At 39.3% G+C, this 25123-nt stretch overlaps 1 protein-coding gene, 1 long non-coding RNA gene and 1 other non-coding gene across 9 annotated transcripts in view; 2 read left to right on the top strand and 1 right to left on the bottom strand.

Moving 5' to 3' along the window:
* The window catches only part of RALGAPA1 (Ral GTPase activating protein catalytic subunit alpha 1), a 256935-nt gene extending 256325 nt beyond the window's left edge, over window positions 1-610 (bottom strand). For 4 of the 7 annotated variants that reach the window (XM_024551309.4, XM_071221931.1, XM_024551306.2 and 1 more), the window contains exon 1: window positions 51-610. In XM_024551309.4, the coding sequence (XP_024407077.2) occupies window positions 51-156 (106 nt within the window). In that variant the 5' untranslated portion in view covers window positions 157-610. The remainder of the gene's footprint in view (window positions 1-50) is intronic. The other 3 variants (XM_024551310.2, XM_024551308.3, XM_024551311.3) reach the window with 2 other exon arrangements.
* LOC128781307 (uncharacterized) lies at window positions 288-9452 on the top strand. Its single transcript, XR_008427234.1, has 3 exons — window positions 288-420; window positions 4893-4991; window positions 7953-9452. It is a non-coding gene; the product is annotated as an uncharacterized lncRNA (long non-coding RNA).
* A 14253-nt stretch (window positions 9453-23705) lies between these two features.
* Window positions 23706-23808, top strand: LOC112296615 (U6 spliceosomal RNA). Its single transcript, XR_002973942.2, has one exon. It is a non-coding gene; the product is annotated as a U6 spliceosomal RNA (small nuclear RNA).
* The last annotated feature ends 1315 nt before the right edge of the window (window positions 23809-25123 follow it).

The following is a 25123-nucleotide window of genomic DNA, read 5'->3' as shown; positions in this document are numbered from 1 at the left end:
GAAGACCCGGCAGCTCGGGCCTCTGGGCGCCGCCACCCCTCGCTCCTCACCGATGACGATGCGCAGGTGCTTGAGGCGGGTCAGCGCGTCCTTCTTGGTGTCCAGCACCTTCTGGGTCGATTTCTTCACGTCCCCGTGCGGCTTCTTGGAGAACATCCTGCCGCTGCCGCCGACACGGCCGTCTCCAGCCCCCTCCCGGCCCGGCGGCGGAAAGTGGAGGGAGTGGGCAGGGAGGAGACTAGCGTGAGCAGCTCATTCACTCCCCAGCCTCGCGGGCCCCGGAGCGGCCGACTCCTCCCAGATCCTCGCCGGGGCCGCCACCTCCACACGGCTCGCGCCGCGGCTGCGAGGCACCTTCGGCTGCGGCTCCAATATGGCGGATCCCTGCTCCCAGCCCTGCATGGAGCAGGGGAGACCGGGGTAGGTCGCCCGCCGCCGCCACCGCCCGCTTCCTGCGGCCGCCGTTCGCCGCCACTGGCCGGGGCTCGGGACCGTGAGCCGCGGGGGTGGGGCTCTCGGCGGCGGCAGCACTACTGTCTCCCTGAGGCCCCCTTAAGGTTAAAACGTCTTTAGCAGCTTAGCCCCGGCACAGGCCAAAAGGCGACGGAGTGTAGTGATAGTGATGCGATTTCACGACTCTGCCGTCAGTGGAGAATGGTCCCCGTGGCAACCGCCTTCTGACGTCTGACGTCAAGTTTTCTTGACGTCATGCCAGCGTGAGATCATCCGTGGCATTATTCACCCCCCTTTGGTTTCATGAGTAAGCAGCCAAAGGAGGAGCCCAGGAAAGTCAGAGAAAGTAATTACTGCGTGCGTTATTTTAAGCAAGTGATTCCTAGCCGAACTCCCAAACTAGTATCTTAAGCTTTTTGTTTATACCGTTTGTTCATTGCCCTGGTACTCAGCACCCGTCCATAGCCAGGGTGGCGGGTTCTGGCCGGGGTCAGGGCACATACAATAATCAACCAATGAATGCATCAGTAAGTGGAATAACAAACATATTGACGTTTCTCTTTCCCTCCCTCTCTCTCCAATAAATAAGTGTTTAAAAATTAAAAAATATATATCTTTCATCCCTACTGTTTACTCTGTCATGATTACTTATGGAGATAGCTCCAACACATCAAAGCAGGCGTGCAACGCATTTCAGCTGCCAGCTCTGAAGGCACTGGCTGTAATACTCCTTCATTTACCAATTTGAATTTCTTTTAAAGGATTTTTGTTTTGCAAAGTGATGATTAACAACTTACTGCAGTTTAAAGATTTGTAGTGTTATAGTCCATCCTCTTGGTTAAAATTGGCTTGCACAAATAAATGAGTTCTCTTGAAAGCATGATACAACAGAAAAATTACAGAGAAAAGAAATATGGAGTACTTTAAGGGTGGATATTCCTGATAGGTAAAAAGTTCACAAATCCAGCAGAAAATTAAGGCACAGGTAGAAAAATTAGTAAAGAACATGGAAAAAATAACAGAAGTGTATACTCATAACTAAAGCGTGTGAAAAATATTCACACTCATTAGTAACTTCAGGAATCGGATTAAACAATACATTTTTCTTTTTTTCTCTCCTTTTTAAAACAATATTTTTTAAACCAATTCTTAAAAGATTTTATTTATTTTTAGAGACAAGGGAAGGGAGGGAGAAAGAGAGGGAGAGAAGCATGTATATGCGAGAGATACATGATCAACCGCATCTCACATGCCCCCAACTGAGTACGTGGCCCACAACTAAGGTATGTGCCCCTGCCCGGAATTGAACTGGTAATGGTGACCCTTCCATTCCCAGGCAACTGCGCAATCCACTAAGCCACACCAGCCAGGGCTAAAATAATTTCTAACAGCTTTATTAAGATGTACTTGATATACAATAAACTGCACATTTTCAAAGTGTGCAATTTGTACAAGTTAGACTTTTGCATGCAACCATAAAAACATCATCACATCAAAATAGTGAACATATCCATCACCCCCCCCCAAATTTGCCCCTTTCTTATCCCTTCCTCCCATTCCCCCACCCCTGGTCCCCAAGCAACCACTGAACTTTCTGTCACTTAAGAGTTTTCATTTTCTAGAGTTTTATATGAATGTAAGCACACAGTATACTCTGGGGAGGGGGGTCTGGCTACTTTTACTCAACATACACAATTTATTTTTAACAATAATGTTTTAGCAGTCAGTTAGTAAAGACTGTTTTTAAATTAGCCATCTCACTGATGGTGAGTGTGAGTAGTGATTTTTATTCATTTATTTTTAGAGACAGGGGAAGGGTAGGGGAAAGAGAGGGAGAGAAACATGTGTGAGATCCATCAGTTGCCTCTCACACCCCCCCAACTGAGGACCTGGCCCACAACCCAGGCATGTGCCCTGACCAAGAATTAAACTTGTGACCTTCCAGTTTGCACACCAACACTCAATCCACTGAGCCACACCAGCCAGGGCTATTTTTTTATGTTTAAGATTTTATTTATTTACTTTTAGAGAGTGGGGAAGGGAGGGAGAAAGAGAAGGAGAGAAACTTCAGTGTGTGAAAGAGACATTTGTTGCCTCTCACATATCCCCAACTGGGGACCTGGCCCAAAACCCAGGCATGTACCTTGACTGGGAATCAGACCAGCAAGCTTTTGGTTTGCAGGCTGATGCTCAGTCCATTGAGCCATACCAACCAGGGCATCCACTCCTTTCTAAGGAAATTTTGAGTTAGAAAACAAAACCAAAAATACCCAATAGTCTTATCTTCTCTCCATACTTTAATGAAGTTAAAGTGTTAAGCTATGGCATGGATAAATAAAGACATTTCTTATGAGGGAGAAGGAGAATGGCTTATGGATATATATGAGGTATGTCCAGAAAGTATCCGGCCATGTACTATGAAAAATAGAGACTTTATTGAAGAAGATACAAGATATAAGAAACATTGTACATAGGAAAATGATGCCTCAGTTCCCTTCAAAGAAGAACCTTGGGACCTCACACTGTTCTTCCAATGCTGTCAGCTGTCCCCTTGTATTTTCCTGAATCTGATTGACAGTCTGAAATCTCTTTCCTTTCAAAGGTGACTTTAGTTTTCGGAAAAGCCAGAAGCTGCAGGGCACCAAATCTGGGTTGTAGGGGGGGCGGTGAGTCACCTGGGCGATTTGATGTTTCACCAAAAAACTCTGCAGGAGGCATGATGTATGAGCAGGTGGGTTGTCAGTGATGAAGCTGCTAATCACCAGTTGCCCATAGCTGCAGGCTTCTGAATCATCCAAATAGTTTTCACGGAGGAATGTTCAAGCTTACACAAAATTTGATGCAAATTCGTTGCTCTATTCACTCAATCATTTTGAATGCAGTGGCCACACAGTGCACATGCTCACTCAACAGCATCTACCACCCCCACTGACTAGTACAGTGAAGTTGTCATTGTTCATGCTTGTACATTCCAGTCCCCACTCCTTGGCTGCCAGGTTACATCAATGCGCCACAAACTGTTCTTGTTATATTAACAATGGCTGGACTTTTTCTTAACAGACCTCCTATTTGTTCAAGAATATGTCTCACAGTCAGGAAATGCTTAGCACTTCAGATCAGAGAATAAAACCCATATTGAGGGAATAACTTCAGGGAAGCTAGAAGCATGTTCAGATTTTATACCTTGCTCCCACTTCATAGTGATTATGACCAGCATCTCTAAGTCTGTTAAGATGTCACAGGTAAAGCAGACCTAGTCTCTTACTCCTAAAGAACACTTATTGAAGTGGAGATGGAAAAAAAAAGGTAACTAATTGATTTTAGTGAGGCTATGTTCTTTTGCCTACCTTTGGTAATCATACCCAGATTTTCCTCCGGAAAGCCACCCCTCTCTTGGTCTCATTTGATCTTATGCCCCACTGTTCCAGTTAGACTGCAGCATTCCAGCACCCTGGGCAGAGCAAGTGTGTTTGTGATACACACATAACCAGGTTAGTTCAATAAAACTCACCTCTACCACTATTGGAAAAGAGAAGAAACTTTTTTCCAAGATGAAGGCCTGGAACTTCTAGGAACCAACATGTGAAAAGAATTGCTGGGGATAAAGCTAACAGTCCAAGAACAGGGGGATAGTTAGACAGGGATAGAGTGAGCCTCGATAACATTGTTTGGGCATTTGGATCCAACTTGCCTAAGTCCCATGGTATTTTCTATTTCACGGGCCAGTAAAGTTCTTATTTTGCCCAAGCCAGTTTCAGTCCATGGCAATAGGAGAAATCCTGATTTATACATTTTAATGATATTCTCCTGGGCTAAAGAGGGATTACAACTTTGTTTTAATTGCTTGTAGCCCTGACCTGTGTGGCTCCGTTGGTCGGGTGTCCTCCCCCAAAGAGGAAGGTCCCCAGTGTCGTTCCAGGTTTGGATGCATGCCTAGGTTGTGGGTTTGGTCCCCATCCAGGCACAGATGAGAAACATCCATGTTTCTCTCCCTCTTTTTCTCTGTCCCTTCCCCTCTCTCTAAAAATAAATAATAGAATATATTTTTAAAAAGTGCTTGTGAACAGTACTGCAGCCCTCTTCTAAAGTCCTCCAGCAGCGCTCCCTTTTGTTTCTGCCGTGACATTCACCACACTCTGCTGTAGTCAGTTGTTCTGTTTCATCTCCCTTACGTTGGGCTCTGATCTCTCCTTATGACAAGCTTTTGGTTTTTATTTTTCTATGTTCCACAATCCAAGGCTCCAAGGGTTGTTTTTTCTCTTTCCCTCCTTCCCTCTCTCTCCTTCTGTCTTCCCCTCTGCTTCTCTCTTTCTCTGCTTTCCCCAGTGGCAACTGGCATGTGGTAGGCATTTTCATGGAAAGAATGAGTAAATACTAGGCACTCAACAAATGCTTACTGAATTTATGCAATTACAGTGAAGTTTTTGCTGTCAATTCAGGAACAGTAGCCTACTTGGAGGAGACACCAAACGATCAGAGAGGATGGTGGAAGGAGGACAAAGACAGGAGAACAACGCTTAAAAGGAGCAGACCAACATGTAAGCAAAGCCAAGTTTTTATTTTCCAGGCTTTGATTCATTGGGAAATGTGTTCTATGCTCTCCTTAAGGTTTGAGGTAGAATTTAAAAAAAATCTTTTATGTTTATGTATTTAAATGGTGGAGGTTAAACTGCTATTGCTGGTCCTAAAATATCAGAACGTTGTATATGGTTGAGACAAGAAGAAGGATACAGAGATAGAAGAAAAGGAAAAGAAAAAGAATATTAGTCTTTATTAAACATTTCCATGTTTAATAAAATGAGCCTAAGTTGTGGTCACCAGACACTCAAACAGAAAGATATACTCGGAGGTTACAGTTGGGGGCAATTTATCGTGTCCTAACTATTACTAAGAATTATTTCCATATACTATTTATGTGTTTTCTTTTATACATATTTTTTCTTTTTGCTATATTATATCCCATGGTTTTTTTTGCTGCAAACTACTTGACAACAAAAAGACTTTTAAGCAGAACTATATATGTTTTCTGCACAATTAATCTTGGTTTCCTTTTTATTACTTGTATTTTTTTCATCCTGTTGTCCCTATTTGCACCCCATGTAAACAAGGATATGTTGTCAGTTTTTCCTCTGCAAAGAAAAATTTGATATCCTACTACATTGATGGTGTCACCCAAAGAATCTGCAATAGCTGAAAAATATCAGTGAAATTCTGCATAATATAAACTACACTTGTTCTTAGAAACTTTTCTCCATAAAATAATTTCATTAAGAGCAAGCCTGCTTGGCCCTGGCTGGTGTGGCTTGGTGGACTGAGCCCCAGGCTGCTGACAAAAGTTTGCCAGTTCGATTCCCAGGGCACATGCCTGGGTTGTAGGCCAGGTCCCCAGTGGGGGGCGCTCTAGAGGCAACCACACAGTGATGTTTCTCTCCCTCTCTTTCTCCTTCCCTTCCCCTCTCTAAAAATAAATAAATAAAATCTTTTAAAAAGGAAAGATTGAGCCCGCTTGTTTGCAGACCTGTTTTCCTCCTCAGCTCTTACCCATAGCACTAGCCCTTTCCAAAATACAATGAAATATTTGATCAGCATAGAAAATTTTTAAAATTCAGCAAAGAAGAGAACTGTAATATTTTTTGCCAAAATTAGAGTGAAAAACAATGCTTAATTATAGTGTGTTTCAGCAACAATCTTCTTCTTATTTTGTATACAAAAATGTATGCAGTTACCACATGCATGGCCTGTATGTTTGTATCATCAAAGGTACAGGGCTTGTTTTGGATTTGGGTTCTGATTCCTTACAGTATCAGTTTTCTCATTAGTAAAAGCAAGATAGGGTCTGCCCCTCAAAGTTTTGTGAAACTTATGAATTACTACTGTGTTTTCAATCATGATCTTTAGAATTAAATCTGAATTAGACATTCCATTTCAGGACTTACTAGCCCTGGGGTCCCTGGCATACAGTTTAATCTCTTTGAGCCTTGTTTTTCTCACATATAAACTCCATCAGTACTTGTGATAATTAGGTGAGAAATGCTATTTGAAGTTAATTCTATAGTGGTTGACACATAATGTCCCTTTCCTTTCCTTCACAGACTTTTAATAGAGCAATTTATGTAATTGTTTAAGGATTTACTCTCTCACTAGACTCTAAACTCCCTGAGGATAGAGACCATATAGGTTTTGTTTAAAGCTTTATTCCAGTCTCCGTGCATATTTCCCTTTACAAAATGCCCTTAATAGATATTTTGTTGAATGAAAGAATGAATGTCAATTTGCCTCCCTTTCTCTTGCATGGGCACTCAGTAAATCTTTGATGAATGAAGGAAGTAATTTTAGAATATATAAAAATATAACATGCTATTAATATTAATAATATGGCTGGCATAACTGAGCAAAAAAAGGTAGTACCATTACAAACCAAATTCGCATAGATGTAATTTATATATAACATGCCAAACTCACTTCCTGATTTCCTCTTCCCAATGACTAAAATACTAAAATTCTCTGAAAGTATAAGCTCTCTCCACTGGAGACATAATTATTATGAAAAAAGCCCAGAAAATTATCTTTGAAATATTGCTTGTGAAAACTCGAAAGCTCAAACTCAAACTTATGTTTAAATCATGAACATTCCACGAAAAATAGATCATTATCAATCTCCCAGATGTGAAATTGTTATATTACTACTTTTTATAAAGTCAGGCTTATTCAAATTTAAAAGATTTTTTAAAGCTAATAGATTGTTTTTAATAGACTTCATTTTGGTAGATCAGGTATTGGTTCATGGTGAAATTGAGAGGAAGGTGCAGAGATTTCCTACATACTCCCTGCACCCACACAGGCACAGGTTCCTCAAGCATCAACATCCCCCACCAGAGAGGGTACGTTGTTACACCCGATGAACCTACGTTAACGAATAATTGTCACCAATGACCATGGTTTACATAAGGTTCATTTCTGGTGATATACATTTTATAGATTTGGACAAATGTATACATGTCCATTATTATAGTATCATACAGAGTATTTTCACTGCCCTAAAAATCCTCCATGATCCACCTAGTCAACCCTCCCCCCAATCCCTGGAAACCACTGATCTTTTCACTAAATACACTTATTTTTTTTAAACAATTTTAAATTTACAGGAAAATTGAGCCAATCGTGGAGCGTTCCCATATGCCCAATTCTTATATGGTTTCCCCTACTATTAACATCTTATGTTAGTATGGTATATTTATTACAATTAATGAAGCAATAATAGTATGTTATTATTAATTAACTTCATAGTTTATTCAGATTTCCTCATTTTTTATCTTGTTTCTCTTCCTTGATCCTGACCAAGATATGTTATTACATTCGGTTATCATTTCTCCTTAGCCTCCTCTTGGCTATGATAATTTCTCTTATGTTCCTTATTTTGACGACCGTGAGAGCACTGGTCAGGTTTATTGAAGGATGCTCCTTTATTGAAATTTGTCTGATGTTTTTCTCATGATCAGGCTAAGGTTGCAGGCTTGAAGGAAGAAGGTCATGGAAGTGCCACTGACGTTGAACTTGATCACCTGACTGAAGTATTGTTTGTCAGATTTCTCCATTGTAAAGTTTTGTGTGGTTGGTTTTGTTTGTTTCTTTTTTGCCTTTTCCATACCATACTCTTTGGGTGAAATCACTAGGTGAAGCCATTATTTCTTAGTTTTCCATTTTATTATAAAAACTTGTACATTTACCTTTATTACTTTAGAGACTATATCTGTTCTAGCTTCATTACTTGTGAATGGCGAGTTTGCAATTCCAGCTGTGTTGCAATGGTAAGAATAGGAGCAGAATGCTTATCAAGTGAACCTAAACAAAACACAAATGGCAAGGATCTGAGCTAATACTTAGAAAACTAAGAAGTTCTTTTAGCGACCAAGAGATAGACAGCAGTTCTCATAGCCTTTGGGTCCAGGATTAAAATTACTGAGGACCCCCAAAGAACTTTTGGTAATCTATTACATTACAAAAAATTAAAGTGGAGGAAACTACAAAATTCCAACCAAAGAAATCAAAGATATAAATAAATAGAGGAAGATTTGTGTTCATGGAACGGAGTGTTTCATTTTTTTCAAGATTTCAATTCTTCCCAACTTGATCTTAGACTCAAAACGAAACCAACCAAAACTGATCTTTTGTGAACATCAACACACTGATTCTAAAGTTTATATGGAAAGGCAAAAGATCCAGAATAGCCAACACAACAATGAACAAGAACAAAACTTGCTGATTTCAAAACTTTGTATACAACTATAGTAATCAAGACAGCTTGGGTGAGTCAGTAAAAAATAATATTTATATGGTCTAGTTTGGCTTCACTTGAATCCACTCACAATGTTCAAAGTCCTAAAAACTTTACATAAGTGATAGGCCTCGAACCTGCATGTTTTTCCTCTTATTTTCATCATACAGTGTTTTAAAAAAAGGTGAAAGATTTATATGATCTGAAGAGAAACCAGAGTATACAGTGTTTTAAAAGTACTCATAGTTCTTACCACTTCCTACTCTTCTGGTCTGCCCCATTATGCTATAATACGATGGACAAATGTGGTCTTCAGAAAAATTTTAAGATCATAAAATTGCTGGAAACTATATTGTAAGTAATTGCATATTTCTTTCCTATACCATTAGTTTATAACAAAATGTTATTTTATTTAAAAACAGATGTTGACCTGGCTGGTGTGGCTCAGTGGATTGAGAGCCAGCCTGCAACCCAAAAGGTCTCCAGTTCAACTCCCCGTCAGGGCACATACCTGGGTCGTGGGCCAGGTCTCCAGCTGGGGGCGTGTGAGAGGCAACCAACTGATATTTCCCTTGCACATCAATGTTTCTCTCCCTCTCTTTCTCTCTCCCCCTCTCTCTGAAAATAAATAAAGTCTTTAAAAAATAAAAGATAAAAAAAATAGTTGTTTTTAAAATTAGATTATTCTCTCCCAGTGAATTATAAACTCCTTGAGCCCAAAGAAAAAAATTTGGATTTTATTAAAGTTAACATTTCTGCTCTGTGAAAGATACTGTTAAGAGAATTACAATACAAGCCATCGACTGGGAGAAAATCTTTGCAAAACACATATCTGAAAAACGATTTGTTTTAAATATACAAAGAACTCTTAAAACTCAACAATGAGAAAACAAGTGACCGAATTTAAAAAATGGGCAAAAGACTGAACAGACACCTCACCAAAGAAGATATACAGATGGCAAATAAGCATATGAAAATATCCTCAACATAATAAAGACAATGTAAAATAGAAATATAAAAATATAAAATAGAAATATTAAAAGTACAAAATAGAATATTAAAAAGTAAAAGTAATGAAAATAAAAAGAAATGAAAAGATTCTCAATATCATTTGTCATTAGGGAATCACAAATTAAAATAACAATGAGATACTACAGCACATATATTAGAATGATTAAAATTCAAAACACTGGCAACACCAAATGCCGGTGGGAATAGAAAGCACAGGAACTCTTTTTTTTAAAAAAAATTCTTTTTGATTTTATTGAATTTAGAGAGAGAGAGGAAGGGAAGGAGAGAAAGAGAGAGAGAGAAACAACAACCCACTGCTCCAGTCATCCGTGCATCCATTGGTCATCTCCTGTATGTGCCCTGGGGATCGAACCCACAACCTTGGCACATCAGGATGACACTTTAACCATCTGAACTACCCACCCAGGGCAGGAACTCTTATTCATTGCTGATGAGAATATAAAACGGTACAACCCACTTTGGAAGACGGTTTGGCAATTTCTTATGAAATTAAGTATAGCCTTACCATATGATTTAACAGTTGTTCTACATGATATTTACCCAAATGGTTTGAAAATATGCCCTCACATAAAATCTGCACACAAATGTGTATAATTATTTATTCATAAGTCCCAAAACTGGAGGACCCAAGAACTCCTTCAATAAGTAAATGAATAAACAAACTACGGTACATCCATACAATGGAATATTACTCAGCAATAAAAAGAAATCAAGCCATGAAACCAGAGGGATAAATATGAAATGCATTTCACTAAATGACAGAAGCCAGTCTGAAAAAAGCTACATATGGTATGATTCTAATTATATTACATCCTGGAAAAAAAATCAGCATTTGACAAGGGCTTGGTGGGAGGAAGAGAAGATTGGAAAGGTGAAGCACAGAGGCTTTTTAGGGTGGTAGAAATACTCTATTTAATACTATAATTGTGCATATTTGACTGCATTTTTCAATACTCATAGAACTTTATAGCACACAGAGGGAACCTTAAGGTAAGCAAATAAAATAAATCACTTAAGATGTCAGAGGAACCCAGGCTGGAATATAGGCTATGACAAAATAATCTATCTGTATTACAATGTTTGAAACAGCTTCACTGAAGAAGGTGGGGGGGAGGTAATCATTTGGAAATGAGTGGAATCTGTAAAACTAACGGCTAAAGGAAATGTACACAAACATTGTACTCTTGTTGATATGGTTGCTTCCCATGGAGGGATGGGTTAACAACTGACACTGCTGTACGTGTATACTGGAATTAAATAATTAAGTAAATGGAAGGAAGATGCTGGGACCCAAGATGCTGGAGTGGGAGTTTTTCAGATAAGCACAGGGAGGAGGATAGAATGATTCACCTGGTAGGGGATTTGAGTTGGAGACATCAGTATGAACTCATGTTTAGCTTAATATAGATACAGATATTTATATATAGAAATATTTATGGAGATGTATATATGGGTGAATTAGTAAATACATATATATTTACTTGCTCTGTCAGCTGAGAGGGCTTAGAAGCAATGAAACACTTTTTTAAAAAGCAGTAAGCACGCCTAACACCCAGATCTTGGTTTAATACTATTTTACAGTAAAAAGAATCAAGGCTCTTTGGAATAATGGCTGATTTGAGGACTGGGGCAGGAAACATTCAAGATGAGCCTGAGCATTTTGTAGTGCCAGAAAGTAAGGAAGTGTGCGCACGCACACACATACACACACACACGGAGTATGGCAAACGACAGAGAACCTAGTGGTTACAGCTGAAACAATATGAACAACAAAATAAATACAGTACTTATTAGATTATAACTCAAAATATAACATAAATATTCATGAGTCCATACTTATATAAGTAAATGACTGTGTAAATAAACAAATGGGGGAGAAAAGACAAATCTCCCATGCAAAAAGAGTTCCAAAAAATTTATGTAGGTACCCACAGGAATGGAAATAATTCCCTACTTCTTCAGTGTTGTCTGCATATAATGAATTTCTTCCTAAGTGTACAATATGGTAGGGGCAGGGGGAGTGACTTTACAGCGGAGAAATAAACACTACCTTAGCCAGGTGATAAAGGTCAACATCAGCAGTGAAAGCCAAGTTGATAGTGTGTACCCTTGTTATAATGTGCTGAAAGTGACAGTTTACTTCTGTGGTCTTCCTACCCAAATCCTATAACCTCAACCTAATCATGAGAAAAATGTTAGACAAGTCCTAATTGACCAGTGCTCCTCAAAACTATCCAACTCACCAAAATCAAGGAAAGTGCAAGAGACTATCACAGCAAGGAAGAACCTAAGATAAATTGGTAACTAAGTGTAATAGGTCATTGTGAAATAAATAAAGTACATTAGGTAAAAACTAAGGAAATTTGATAAACTATGCAGTTTAGTTAATAATAATGTGCCATTAATTGTAACAAATCTGCCATACCATTTGTAAGTAATGAAAACTAGGTACAGGGCATATGGGAACTCTATACTATTAGCTCAGTTTTTTTCTGTAAATCTAAAACTGTTCTAGAAAATAAAGTCTCTTAAAAAACCTGAGATATTTCAAAATTATTTAATATGTTTAAAAATGACAATGAGCCCTGGCCAATGTGCCTCAGTTGTTGGGAGTGTCATCTCATAAACTGAAAAGTCGCAGGTTAGATTCCAGGTCAGGGCACATGCCTAGGTTGTGGGTTCATCCCCGGTCTGGACATGTATGAGAGGGAGCGGATCAATGTTTCTCTCCCTTCTCTTCTCTCTAAAATCAATAGGCATGTCTTCGGGTAAGGATTAAATAAATAAAAAAGTTAAAATATCCATTTAAAAAGATTTTATTTATTTATTTATTTTTAGAGAGATGGCAAGGGAGGGAGAGAGAGAGGGAGAGAAGCATCAGTGTGTGGTTGCCTCTCATGCACCCCCGACAGGGGACCTGGCCCACAACCCAGGCATGTGCCCTGACTGGGAATTGAACTGGTGACCCTTTGGTTTGTAGGCTGGCACTCAGTCCACTGAGTCACATCAGCCAGGGTAAAATACCCATTTTTCAAAAAGATTTCATTTATTTATTTTTAGAGAAAGGAGAAGGAAGGGAGAGAGAGAAGAATCAACATGAGAGAGAAACATAGAGCCATTGCTTGTCATACATGCCTTGATGGGAAGAAACCAAAGCATGTGCCCTGACCTGGAATCAAACTGAGAATTGAACTGGTGCCCTTTTGCTTTGTAGTATGATGCCCAACCAACTGAGCCACACCAGTCAGGGCAATATACCTATTTTTTTAATTTTTTAAAATTACTTTACTGTTGTTCATTTACAGTTGTCTGCATTTTCTCCACACCACTCCCCTCCCCCCCCCGACCCCAGCCAAACCCACCTCCCTCCCTTGCTTCCACCCTCCCCCTTGGTTTTGTCCATGTGTCCTTTATAGTAGTTCCGGAAAACCCTTCTCCCCACAGTCCCCTCCCCCTTCCCCTCTGGCTATTGTTAGATTGTTCTTAATTTCAATGTCTCTGGTTATATTTTGTTTGCTTTCTCCTTTTGCTGATTATGTTCCAGTTAAAGGTGAGATCATATGGTATTTGTCCCTCACCACCTGGCTTATTTCACTTAGCATAATGCTCTCCAGTTCTGTCCATGCTGTTGCAAAGGGTATGAGCTCTTTCTTTCTCTCTGCTGCATAGAATTCCACTGTGTAAATGTACCATAGTTTGGGGATCCACTCATTTGCTGATGGGCACTTAAGTTGCTTCCAGTACTTGGCTATTGTAAATTGTGCTGCTATGAACATTGGGGTGAATAGGTTCTTTTGGATTGGTGTTTCAGGGTTCTTAGGGTATAATCCCAGCAGTGGAATTGCTGGGTCAAAAGGCAGTTCCATTTTTAGTTTTCTGAGGAAATTCCATACTGTTTTCCACAGTGTCTGCACCAGTCTGCATTCCCACCAACAGTGCACTAGGGTTCCCTTTTCTCCACATCCTCTCCAACATTTGTTTGTTGATTTGTTTATGTTGGCCACTCTGACTGGTGTGAGGTGGTACCTCATTGTGGTTTTAATTTGCATCTCTCTGATGGCTAGTGATGCTGAGCATCTTTTCATATGTCTCTGGGCCCTCTGTATGTCTTCCTTGGAGAAGTGTCTGTTCAAGTCCTTTGCCCATTTTTTAATTGGGTTGTTTGTCTTCCTGGAGTGGAATTGTGTGAGTTCTTTATATATTTTGGAGATCAGACCCTTGTCTGAGGTATCATTGGCAAATATGTTTTCCCAAATGGTTGGTTCTCTTTTCATTTTAATGCTGTTTTCTTTAGCCATGCAGAAGATTTTTAATTTGATGAGGTCCCATTTGTTTATTCTTTCCTTTATGGCCCTTGCTTTAGGGGACATATCTGTGAAGTTGTTGCTGCGTGGAATGTCTGATATTTTCCTGCCTATGTTTTCCTCTAGGACTTTTATGGTGTTATGACTTATATTAAGTCTTTTATCCACCTTGAATTTATTTTGGTGTGTGGTGTAAGTTGGTGATCGAGTTTCATTTTTTTGCATGTAGCTGTCCAGATCTCCCAACACCATTTGTTGAAGAGGCTATTTTTACTCCATTTTATGCTTCTACCCCCTTGGTCAAATATTAATTGACCATAGAGACTTGGATTTATCTCTGGGCTCTCTATTCTGTTCCATTGATCTATGTGCCTATTTTTATGCCAGTACCAAACTCTTTTGATTACAGTGGACTTGTAATACAGTTTGATATCAGGTAAAAATATCTATTTTTTGAAAACAAAAATAATGACTTTTTTAATGAGAAAATGTCAGTTTTACATTTTTATTTTTGCAAATCTCTTTAATGTTTGATGTAATAGAAGACAGGTAGATTCTTATAATGCAATATTTTTTATTTTGTCACATAGTTGAAGCACATGAAAAAAGTCTGGCCTCATATAGATATGTAATTGGAAAAGGGGAATATGTTAATAGCTTTTTCTACTAATTATGGACACTACACTAAAGTTAACTAAATGGTAGTTTCTTAAAGATTAGTTGCAATGTGGAATATGAAAGTATATCAGTAAACTTTTTGTACTCTTCCCATCAAAATCTTGCACTTTGCTTGCCTCTTTTACCCATGCACCATTTTGTACCATTATCCATTTGCCATTGGGAAAATAATTGTTCACTAAGTTATACAGATATTACAAGTGTTAATACATTTTGTTAAACAACATAAATATTTTTTAAATCACATATATTAGAAAATCCTTTAAGTATTAGAAAGATGTCATGCTCACCATGGTAGATAAGAGTTTTCTAAATTCCTTATTTTAATTTGGAAGTTTGAATTTTATCCTTGGTAACAAATATTGTCAATTATTTTACTAAAAGTGACAGGCTCACTTTGTCCATTTGATTTTTTTGTGAAAATATTTCCCAGATTTCTTGGTCTGAATATCCTTCGTCAGTTGTTTCAAGTAAAAATGCCATTCCTTGAATCAAGTTGTCTTTTTCTCTCGGATTATTTCACTTAGCACAATACCCTCTGTGCCCATTCATGTGCCCATTCACAACTCAATTTCACAAGTGTTTTTTCCTTAAGATCACTATTGTGCTTCTGTATGCTTTATGCTACTTTCTATTTTGCCACCGAAAATATTAAAAAGATGTATACTCAGTGCTTGGGATCTCGTTGAAAAATAATTTTTACTGCTTCATCAAGGACATTCATAAATGCAACTGGCAGTGAGGGACACAATGGACATTAGTGCAGTTTGGTGTCACTGCCTTATGTTAGTGTGCCAGCCATTTTAGTTATCCCTGCTTTGCACCGTCAGTTCCAATGACGATACACTTTATAGTTTCTTTCTGTTATAATTTTATAAATTATCATTCAATTTTTAGAGAAAACAGGTAATATTAACACCCAAATCAAGAAGCATTAGAAGAAATATTAGATTGGTTAAGGACAGAAAGAACTGAAAATCATATACAATGAGGATAGAACCTTGTATTGCAGCTGATCAAGGCCAGTGAGATACACTGTCACTTCTGGGAGACAGAAGAAAATGCGCGGAGCTGTTGGGGATGCTTGACATACCTTTATTCACAGGTGGGTGAGCCACGCATGCTGCGGCTACGTGTCTAACTAGTGAGAAGCCCCTACTTGTTTAAGTACTAGAGGGGAGCAAAGCTGGAAAAATGCCAGAACATTGCATAACATAACATAATCCTGTGCATGCAAGCCCACTTCATGGTATGGGAACAGTTTATGGCCCAGTCTCAAGGCTATGAGAACGCTGGTTATCAGGCCCCTCCAAGGCTATGGGAACACTGCTTCCCTTAGTTACCCAGACACCTGGGTGAGGAAGCCAGACTGCCTCCACTTACCCTCCACAAATCTCTTAAGTGAAATACTGTATTTAAGGAAATTTGTTGAAGCAAAAGCTGATGACATTATTTATTAGCATAAGAATATGAATAAAATTCGAAGAGAAGGGAGATAAGTAAACCATGTACTATATCCTCTCTCTCACGCCCCTAATTTAATCCATTACTAAGGTTTGTTGATTGTGCGTCCTAGATATCTCAAATTTGTTCATTTATTTTTTAAAAATAAATTGTAGTTTTTCAGTTACAGTTGATGTACAATATTGTTTTAGTTTCAGGGGTACAACATAGTGATTAGATGTCTCTCTAACTTCGGAAATGATCACCCTGATAAATCTAGTACCCATTTGACACCATACATAACCATTACAATGCTACTGACTGTATTACCTTTGCTATACCTTACATCATCACGGCTGTTCTGTAACGTCAGTTTTTACCTTAGTCTCTTTACCTTTTCCACCTATCTCTAGCCCCCTACCACCTGGCAATGATCAAAATGTTCTCTGAACCTATGAGTCTATTTCTGTTTTTGCTTGTTATTTATTTTGTTTCATAGATTCCACAGATATGTGAAATCATCTGACATTTGTCTTTTTCTCTCTGATTATTTCACTTAGCACGATACCCTCTGCGCCCATCCATGTTGTTGCAGATCTAGGGTTTCATTCTTTTCCATCATTGAGGCAGAGTCCATTGTATATATGTGCCACTTCTCCTTTATCCATTCGTCTACTGATGGACATTTACATTGCTTCCACACCTTGGCTATTGTGAATAATGGTGCAATGATATATGGTGCATATGTCTTTTTGATTTAGTGTTTTCGATTTCTTCAGATAAATACCCAGAGGTGAAATTGCTGGGTACTTCTCTGTCTCTTGTTACAGACTTTTTTTTTTTTTTAATCCTCACCAGAGGACATGCTTATTGATTTTAGAGAGTAGGGAAGAGGAGGGAGAGAGAGTGGGAGAGAAACATCAATGTGGGAGAGAGACATCAATCAGTTGCCTCTTGTATGTGTCCCTACCAGGGACCAAACCCGCAACCTAGACATGTGCCCTGGCTGGGGATTGAACCCCAGGAAATTTGGGTTTACGGTATGATGCTCTAACCAACTGAGACACGTTGGCCAGGCATAGCCTTTCTTTTAAAGTCTGTTTTGTTTGGTATAAATATTGCTACCATAGCTCTGTTTTTGTTTGCTTTCATTTTAATGAAATAATGTTTTTCCATCCCTTTGCTTTCAGCCTGTGTGGATCTTTTCATCTGAAGTAAGTATCTTGTACACAGCATATGAGATATGTAAGGGACATGTTTTGTAATCTATTCAGCAACCATATGTATGTCTTTTGATTGTAGCATTTATCCATTTGCATTTAAAGTAATTGTTGATAGGTCCTTGTAGGTCCTTTCTTTTTATGACTGAATATTTCATGTCAATCTTTTCTGGCCTACAAAGTTTCTGTGGAGAAATCAGATGACAGTCTTATGAGAACCCCCTTGTAGGTAACTAACTGCTTTTCTCTTGTTGCTTTTAAGATTCTCCTCGTCTTTAATGTTTGGCATTTTAATTACGATGTGTCTTAGAGTGGGCCTCTTTGGGTCCATCTTGTTTGGGACTCTTTGTGCTTCCTGGATTAGTATGTCTATTTCCTTCACCAAATGAGGGAATTTTTCCATCATTATTTTTGCAAAGTTTTTCAATTCCTTGCTGTCTCTTTTCTCCTTCTGGCACCCCAATGATGCGAATGTTGGTACACTTATAGTTGTCCCGGAGGACCCTTATACTACCCTCATGTTTTTGGATTCTTTTTTCTTTTCACTTGTTGGATCAGGTGTTTTCTTCTTCGTTATCTTCTTAATTGTTGATTTGATCCTCCGCTTCATCTATTCTACTGTTATTCCTGATTATGTATTCTTCATTTCAGTTATTGTATTTTTTTATTTCTGACTGGTTCTTTTTTATATTTTCTAACTCCATTTTTATGTTTCCTATCTCTTTGTTGAAGTTCCCACTGAGATCATTGAACATCCTTATAACCAGTGTTTTGAGTTCTGCATCTGGTAAATTGCTTGCTTTGTCTTCATTTTGATTAGTTATTTTTCTGGAGCTTTCTTCTGTTCTTTCATTTGGGACATGTTTCTTTGTCTCCTCATTGTGGCTATCTCCCTGTGTTTGTATGTATGAGGTAGAGCTGCTATGTCTCCCAGTCTTCGTAGAGTGACCTTATGTAGTAGGTGTACTGTAGGGCCCTGTGGCACAGCCTTCTCCATCACCAAAACTGGCATTCCAGGTGTGCCCACTGTGTGGGCTGTGTGCTCCCTCCTCCTGTAGTTGAGCCTTGATTGTTGGCACATCAATGAGAGGGACAGACCGCCTCTCATAGGGCTGATTGTCCGTGAGGACTAACTGTGACCACAGGGGAGGAGATGCTGTGCAGGGGCTAACACCACAGAGTAGATTCACTTCAGCAGGGCTCCAGTGCCCACTGAGTGGGTCTCTGGTGGAGGTGGTTGAGTGGTGCTCCGGTGTGGTCTGAACCTGGCTACTGGGTGCCTTGGCTGTGGGGCCTCCGAGGATGTGCAGGCCAAGATCAGCTGCCACCTGTGCCCATAATGAGTGATTTGCAGATGGCTGCTACTTGTGCTGGGTTTGAAGGTGCCCAGGATCGGCCAAGCTGCAAACTGAAGCTGGCTGCCACTAGTGCTGGGCCTGCAAGAGGTATGGGTCACACCAAAGCCAGATGTTCCATGTTTGGGGTTTGTGAACCTTTGAGAGATTTTAGGAAAGTACACAGCATGATCGAAGACAGGCTATTTCTATGGGAAACACTGGATATTGTGTGGGTTGGCCTGCAAGTGGGATGGGGTGGAGTCTCAAGGAATCACCAGTGCCTGGCAAACAGTGTTTACCAGGTTTATGAAGCCTCAGATATGGCACCTGCCTGCCAGCTCTGTTGGGGGTGGGCTCAGCAAAAAAAAAAAAAAAAAAAAAGCAATGGTCTCTGTCAGCACTTCTGTCTGGGAGAAAGCTGGTCCTTCAGCCCTCACCTTGAAGCCAGATAATTCAGTTCCTCTTGGTATGTCCCTGATGCGCCTTTCGAGCTGCTGCCCTAGTGCTGCCATTCAGACTGAGTCTAAGTTCGTTTGCAGGCCCCTTAAAAGAAACACCTGTGAGCCAGCAGCCCTCTGTGTCACTCAGCCACAATCTTTGTTGATCTGCACAGCCAGAATTTATGGGGAGTTTTCTTCCTGGCACTGGAACCTGGGCTAAGGGCACTGGTGTGGGGTAGGGACTCCTTCCTACGTAGGGGAATCTCTGCAGTCAAGATATCCCTCCCAATTTTTATCCACCACAGGTGGCCGTGGGACCAGCCCCTTCTGTGTCTCGGCCCCTCCTACAAGTCTCCATGTGGCTTCTGCTTTATATCCTTAGTTGTAGGACTTCTTGTCAGCCAGATTTCAGGCCATTGTCAATGAAAACCACCAGTAATTTAGTTATAATTTTGATGTGGTTGCAGGAGGAAAAAGACTCTGTTTCTTCTCACCACAGAGCCTACACCCCTGTCCAAGCTACCATTATTTTACCTCAGTGTCTGAGTGGTTTACCATATTTTGTCGTGTATTATGTGCACCCACATTTTTGGCCCAAACTTTCTGGAAAAAAATCTTTTGTTTTAATTTTTAATTCAATTATTTATTTATTTATATTTAGGTACTTGTTTTTTGTATTATAAAATTCCTTGATAATTTTTAGCATTTATTTTTGAACATGTTATGGTACGAGAAATTTTATGTAACAAGTAATTACAAAACACAGAAACAGATACAAGCTACAAGAAATTTTATGTACCGGTAACGCATTTACGATATTTACACATCATAAAAGGCCAATAACTCTTCGTCACTGTCAATATCAGAAGGGTCATCTTCTTCAATTTCTACATGACCAATGTCTTCTGAAGAGTCATTCCTCGTCCTAGTAAATTTCATCATCTTTAGTTCCGTCCATAGCATTGCCAATGCCACATTTTTTTCAATGACTTCACAACCACTTCCTTCTTGACGCTGTTCCAGGATCTTAGGGTCCAACCCCAAACCTGGGCGATGGATGCTTTCTTGATCCTGCCTGTAGGTGTTAAATCATTACTAGCTAACTGCATCCACAATGTCCACTCTTTCTTCATTAGGGCCTTCGAGGACTTGTTACTGACACATTAAGAGTTCCCACTTTGCTGGTTAGCCCAGCCGGAATCGCAGCAAGTTGGGTTTCCAAGTCTGCTGCAATGCTTTTGCGCTTTTTTAACATGTGCTTTGAAGTGATCAAAAACAAGCAAAGCTGGTTTATTAAATAATCCTCCAGGTTCTTCATGATTGGACTTTGTTAAACCAGATTTTTATGCCTTCTTCATTCATCCGTCCTTTTTCATGCGTGTGGACAATAACTCCATTTGGAATCTTTTCTTACGGAAATGTTTTTCTTGTAAAGCTGATCATGGGTGTAGCATTGACCCATCTGCACCGCAGGGTAGAACAGCAGTGAAATGTGTTTTCTCACGACCACTAGTTTTAACAGCCATGGTCTTTGCTCCTTTGACGTGCACAGTTCTGTTAGATGGCACATCAACTGTGAGTGGGGTCCCAACCACATTGGCAATTTCGGACAGCTCAGAGTTGTAAGTCTTTTAAAATTGATAACATAAGAATGAAATTCCAAAACTTGATTCTCATAGGCTGCTGGAAGTTTTGGGGCAAGTTTCGTTCGTGTCCTCATGCTCAAACCTTCTCTCTTCATAAAGTTGAAGCACCATGTAGGTGTCCCTGAGAAACCATCAATGTTTTTCTCTCATGCAGTCCTCTTACCTTCTTCTTGTATCATCTGGGTTGAAGCAGAGCTCCCACTTGGACGCTGTTCCAGAATCCAGGTCTTCACCTCCTGCTCCACCTCTGGCCACTTTGGAGGCTTCCCTCGCATTACCTTCTTCTGTCTTGGTATCCGAAGAATCTTTTCTTCCTGTTGCCTCCACGACCTGCTGACACTCTGTGGGAGGAGGTCCAGAGTTTCTTTCTGCAGTTCCGTTGCCATGCTTTTTAGCATATTTAACAACTTTGAGTTTAAAGCTTACAGTGTACGAAAACCATTTCGACATTTTCCAAGGGATTTTCCAATAATTTCTCCCGCCTGAAGTGTACAAAGAGAAATGTTGCACTGTTCCCCTTATGGTAATAAAGCCAGCATGACCTATCTTACCAAGTGGGTAACAATCAGCATCATCGATCTTACTCTGTGGATAACAATATGTTGCTCTTCGTTTTGTTGAATCGTTGGCCAAAACTGCTTTTGTTGTAAGGTCATTGTAAGTTCAATAAAACTGATTATCGAATTCCAGGGTATTATTTTGCATATGGATATTGTTATTGCTTTCTAGAGTTACACTTTTAATGCACAAGCATAAATAAAAGAATTAAAAACACTTATATAGATGTGAAATTAGTACTACCCACGTATAATGCGCATCCTTATTTTTCCCTCAAAAATTCAGGCAGAAAAGTGTGCATTATACATGGCAAAATATGGTATTTCTTTCCCTTGCTTTTACTCAATCCATTTTCCACTAAGCAACCAGTAATCTTTTTAAAAGATCTGATCTTAAATTAATGTAATCTTATCACTAACCGAATCCCATCATTCCTTCCTGCAAACTTTGCAATGGCAGCCCACTGCATTTAGGATTTAAAAAAAAATCCGATTTCCTTACCATTGTCTATAATTCTAGGCCCCATGAGATGCAATCTTTGCCTGTCTCACCAACCTTGTCTTGTACCCCTTTCACCCTTGACCACTGGAGACCATCTATAGGGGTCTCTTAGCTCCTCAGACATGAACACACTAAGATTTCTCCTACAACAGGACCTTTACAAATGCTATTCTCTCACTTTATAAAATTTTCCTTCCCCTCTAGGCTAGATAACTCTTAACCAACCCTCAGTCTTAGCTGAAATATTACTTCTTTAGAGAGGCCTTACCTGACACCTGTTCCTCATCTTAATCAGGTCTCTGTGTTACACTCTCATAACACCAGCCTGTCAGCTTGTTTAGTTAATTATTTAATATTTATCTCTCCACTTTTCTGTAAGTTCTATGTAAGCACAAGCTATGTTTGTTTTATTCACCAATGAATCTCTTGAAACCAGCACAGTACCTGACATAGAATACACATTCAATAAATAGTTAATATATAAATGAATGTGAGGGGATTTTTGACAAGAATAGATAAGAAATTATGATGGGAGATTTTAGAATATTCATTGCTTCCATTCAAAAAACACACATTTTAAAGAAAAAAAGCTATCTGTTTTTAGTCAGAACTATTTCAGCTGAGAGTAATGAACAACCAATGAAAACAGCTTCAATAAAAAGAGAAATGCACTGGTTCACGTAACTGAAAGTCTAAGGACAACATTGAACATATATGGAGCCAGGAGCTGAAGTATGTCATGTGTGTTGGTTCCCCTTTTCCCTACTCACATGTGGAGGGAGAAATGGTCCTAGCCCACCTAGGCTCACAGGCTTAATACAAATTTTAATTTCAAAAGATGAGAACTTCCTGATAACTCCAGTAAAGTTCTGGCAATGCCCATCATGGCCAAGATTGGTCCACGTGTCTATCACGGAACCAGGAGAATATACATTCTCATTAGTCACCTGAACCAAATACGCTGAATGGAGCAGAGGGGCTTCTCCAAAGAGAAGTCAGGAAGCTATTACCTCACAAAAGGGATGGATACTGAGGAGGCCAAAACAAAAGATATCTACTAACTGTACAGAAAAAATATCTGAAGAAGAGCTATACAGATTAAAAATAAAAATTTATATAAAATATTTACCCTTCAGAAAAATATTAGAGAAAAGGAAATTTCTCTACTTAAAAAACAATGAGATATTGACTGCAGAAAAGCACATGATAATTTGAACCATGAGATAGTGGAATAATAATAATAATAACATGAATATCCCAACATAAATATTATTAAATTTTTAGATAACTAATCCCATAACTAATTTATGTACACAGTTAATACAAGAATGGGTCCTGTACCAGTGTACAGACGACTTCAAGCATCTTTAGGTTGTTTCATTCTTAAATAATTGAAATCATGTCTTATATAATTGGTATAATTATAAATCTGCCTTACCCTGGCCAGGTAGCTGACCTTCATTTGGTTAGAACATTGTCCTGACTTGCCAAGGTTGCAGCTTTGATCCCCAGTCAGGGCACATACAAGAAATTGATTATTTCTCTCTCTCTCTCTCTCAAATTATTCAATTAAAAAAAAAAACCCAACAAAACAAAACATCATATGCTGCCCTGGCTGGTGTGGCTCAGTGGCTTGAGTGCTGACCAAAAGTTCACCAGTTCAATTCCCAGTCAGGACACATGCCTGGGTTGTGGACCAAGTCCCCAGTAGGGGGCACACAAGAGGCAACCACACATTGATGTTTGTCTCCCTCCCTGCCCCTCTCTCTAAAAATAAATAAAATCTTTAAAGAAAAAAAATTATGTGCTTCCTTGTGTGTGCTTTGGCAGCACATATACTAACATTTGACCAATACAGAGAAGATTAGCGTGGCCCCTGTGCAAGGATGACATACAAATTTGTAAAGCAGTCCATATTTTGGGGGGGAAAAAGAAAAAAATGGTCTCATCTAGTTGTCATGTAGGTCCCTAAAGTCCCTTTAGTTTGAATAATTAAAATGTTCACTCTGGCCCTGGCTGGTGTGGCTCAGTGGATTGTGTGCTGGCCTGAGGACCTAAAGGTTGCTGGTTCAATTCCTAGTCAGGGTTGTGGACTAGGTCCCTGGTTGGGGGCCTGTGAGAGGCAGCCAACTGATGTTTCTCTCTCACATTGAGGTTTCTTTCCCTCCCTTCCCCTCTCTCTGAAAATAAATACATAAAATCTTAAAAATATATATTCACCCTGATTTTGAGTACTAGTTATTAGTTGCTGTCTCTGGTCTCCTGCCTTTTATTTTTCCAGCTACCAGCAGGGGCCTGAGACAATTAGTACGAAGATTTGTTGATTTTACAGATGATGTCTCAGCTCCACCTTGTGGTGGTGATTGGATTTAAGTTTGCTTCCCTTCAGAAGCAAGATCTGCTGGTTAAGAACAGTGGGGCACAAAGAATGAGAGTAATAAATGGACTTCTGGCTGCTTCCCTATATCTACTTTATTCCAAAAAAAAAAAAGATGAAATTGAAAATTATATAAATGGAAGTTTTAATATCTTTTTTCCTGCCCCCAGGATATACTCCCTGGATTACATATGTTCCACTTTGGAGACCTCTGACCTAAAATCTTCAGACATAGGTTCCCAAAGATACATACAGTAATATTCATTGAGGCAACAACTTTTATAATGAAAAAATGGAAGCAATATAAGTGTCCATTGATAGGTAAATGGGTAACATTTTTAATATTCACTAAATGGAATATATGTACTCAGTGGAATACCTTAGAGCAGGTTAAAATAACTGGATTAGAGCTACCCATATCACAATGCATAAATCTCAGAAACACTGTTAAGGAACGAGGAAGTTGTAGCATGATATGTATGTGTGAGCCCTTTAACCCATGTTAAGCAATCCTACATATTATTTATGGACACAAACATACAAAATAGTATGTACACATACATGGCAATCAAAAACACCAAAGTCAGGCCCTGACTGGTATGGCTTACTTGGTTAGGTGTTGTCCTGTAAAGCAAGAGGTCGCTGGTTCAGTTCCTGGTCAGGGAATGTACCTTGCAGGTTCGATTCCTGGTTGAGGTGCATGCAGGAGGCAGCAGCTGACCAATGTTTCTCTCGCACATTGATGTTTCTCTCTCTCTCTCTCCCTTTCTTTCCCTCTCTCTAAAAATAAATAAATAAATAAAATATTTAAAAACAAAACAGAACAAAAAACCCCCCCACCAAAGTCAGGATAATGGTT

Source organism: Desmodus rotundus, chromosome 7 (assembly GCF_022682495.2).
Source record: "Desmodus rotundus isolate HL8 chromosome 7, HLdesRot8A.1, whole genome shotgun sequence".
NCBI lineage: Eukaryota > Metazoa > Chordata > Mammalia > Chiroptera > Phyllostomidae > Desmodus > Desmodus rotundus.
This window is presented reverse-complemented; position numbering and strand designations above follow the sequence as displayed.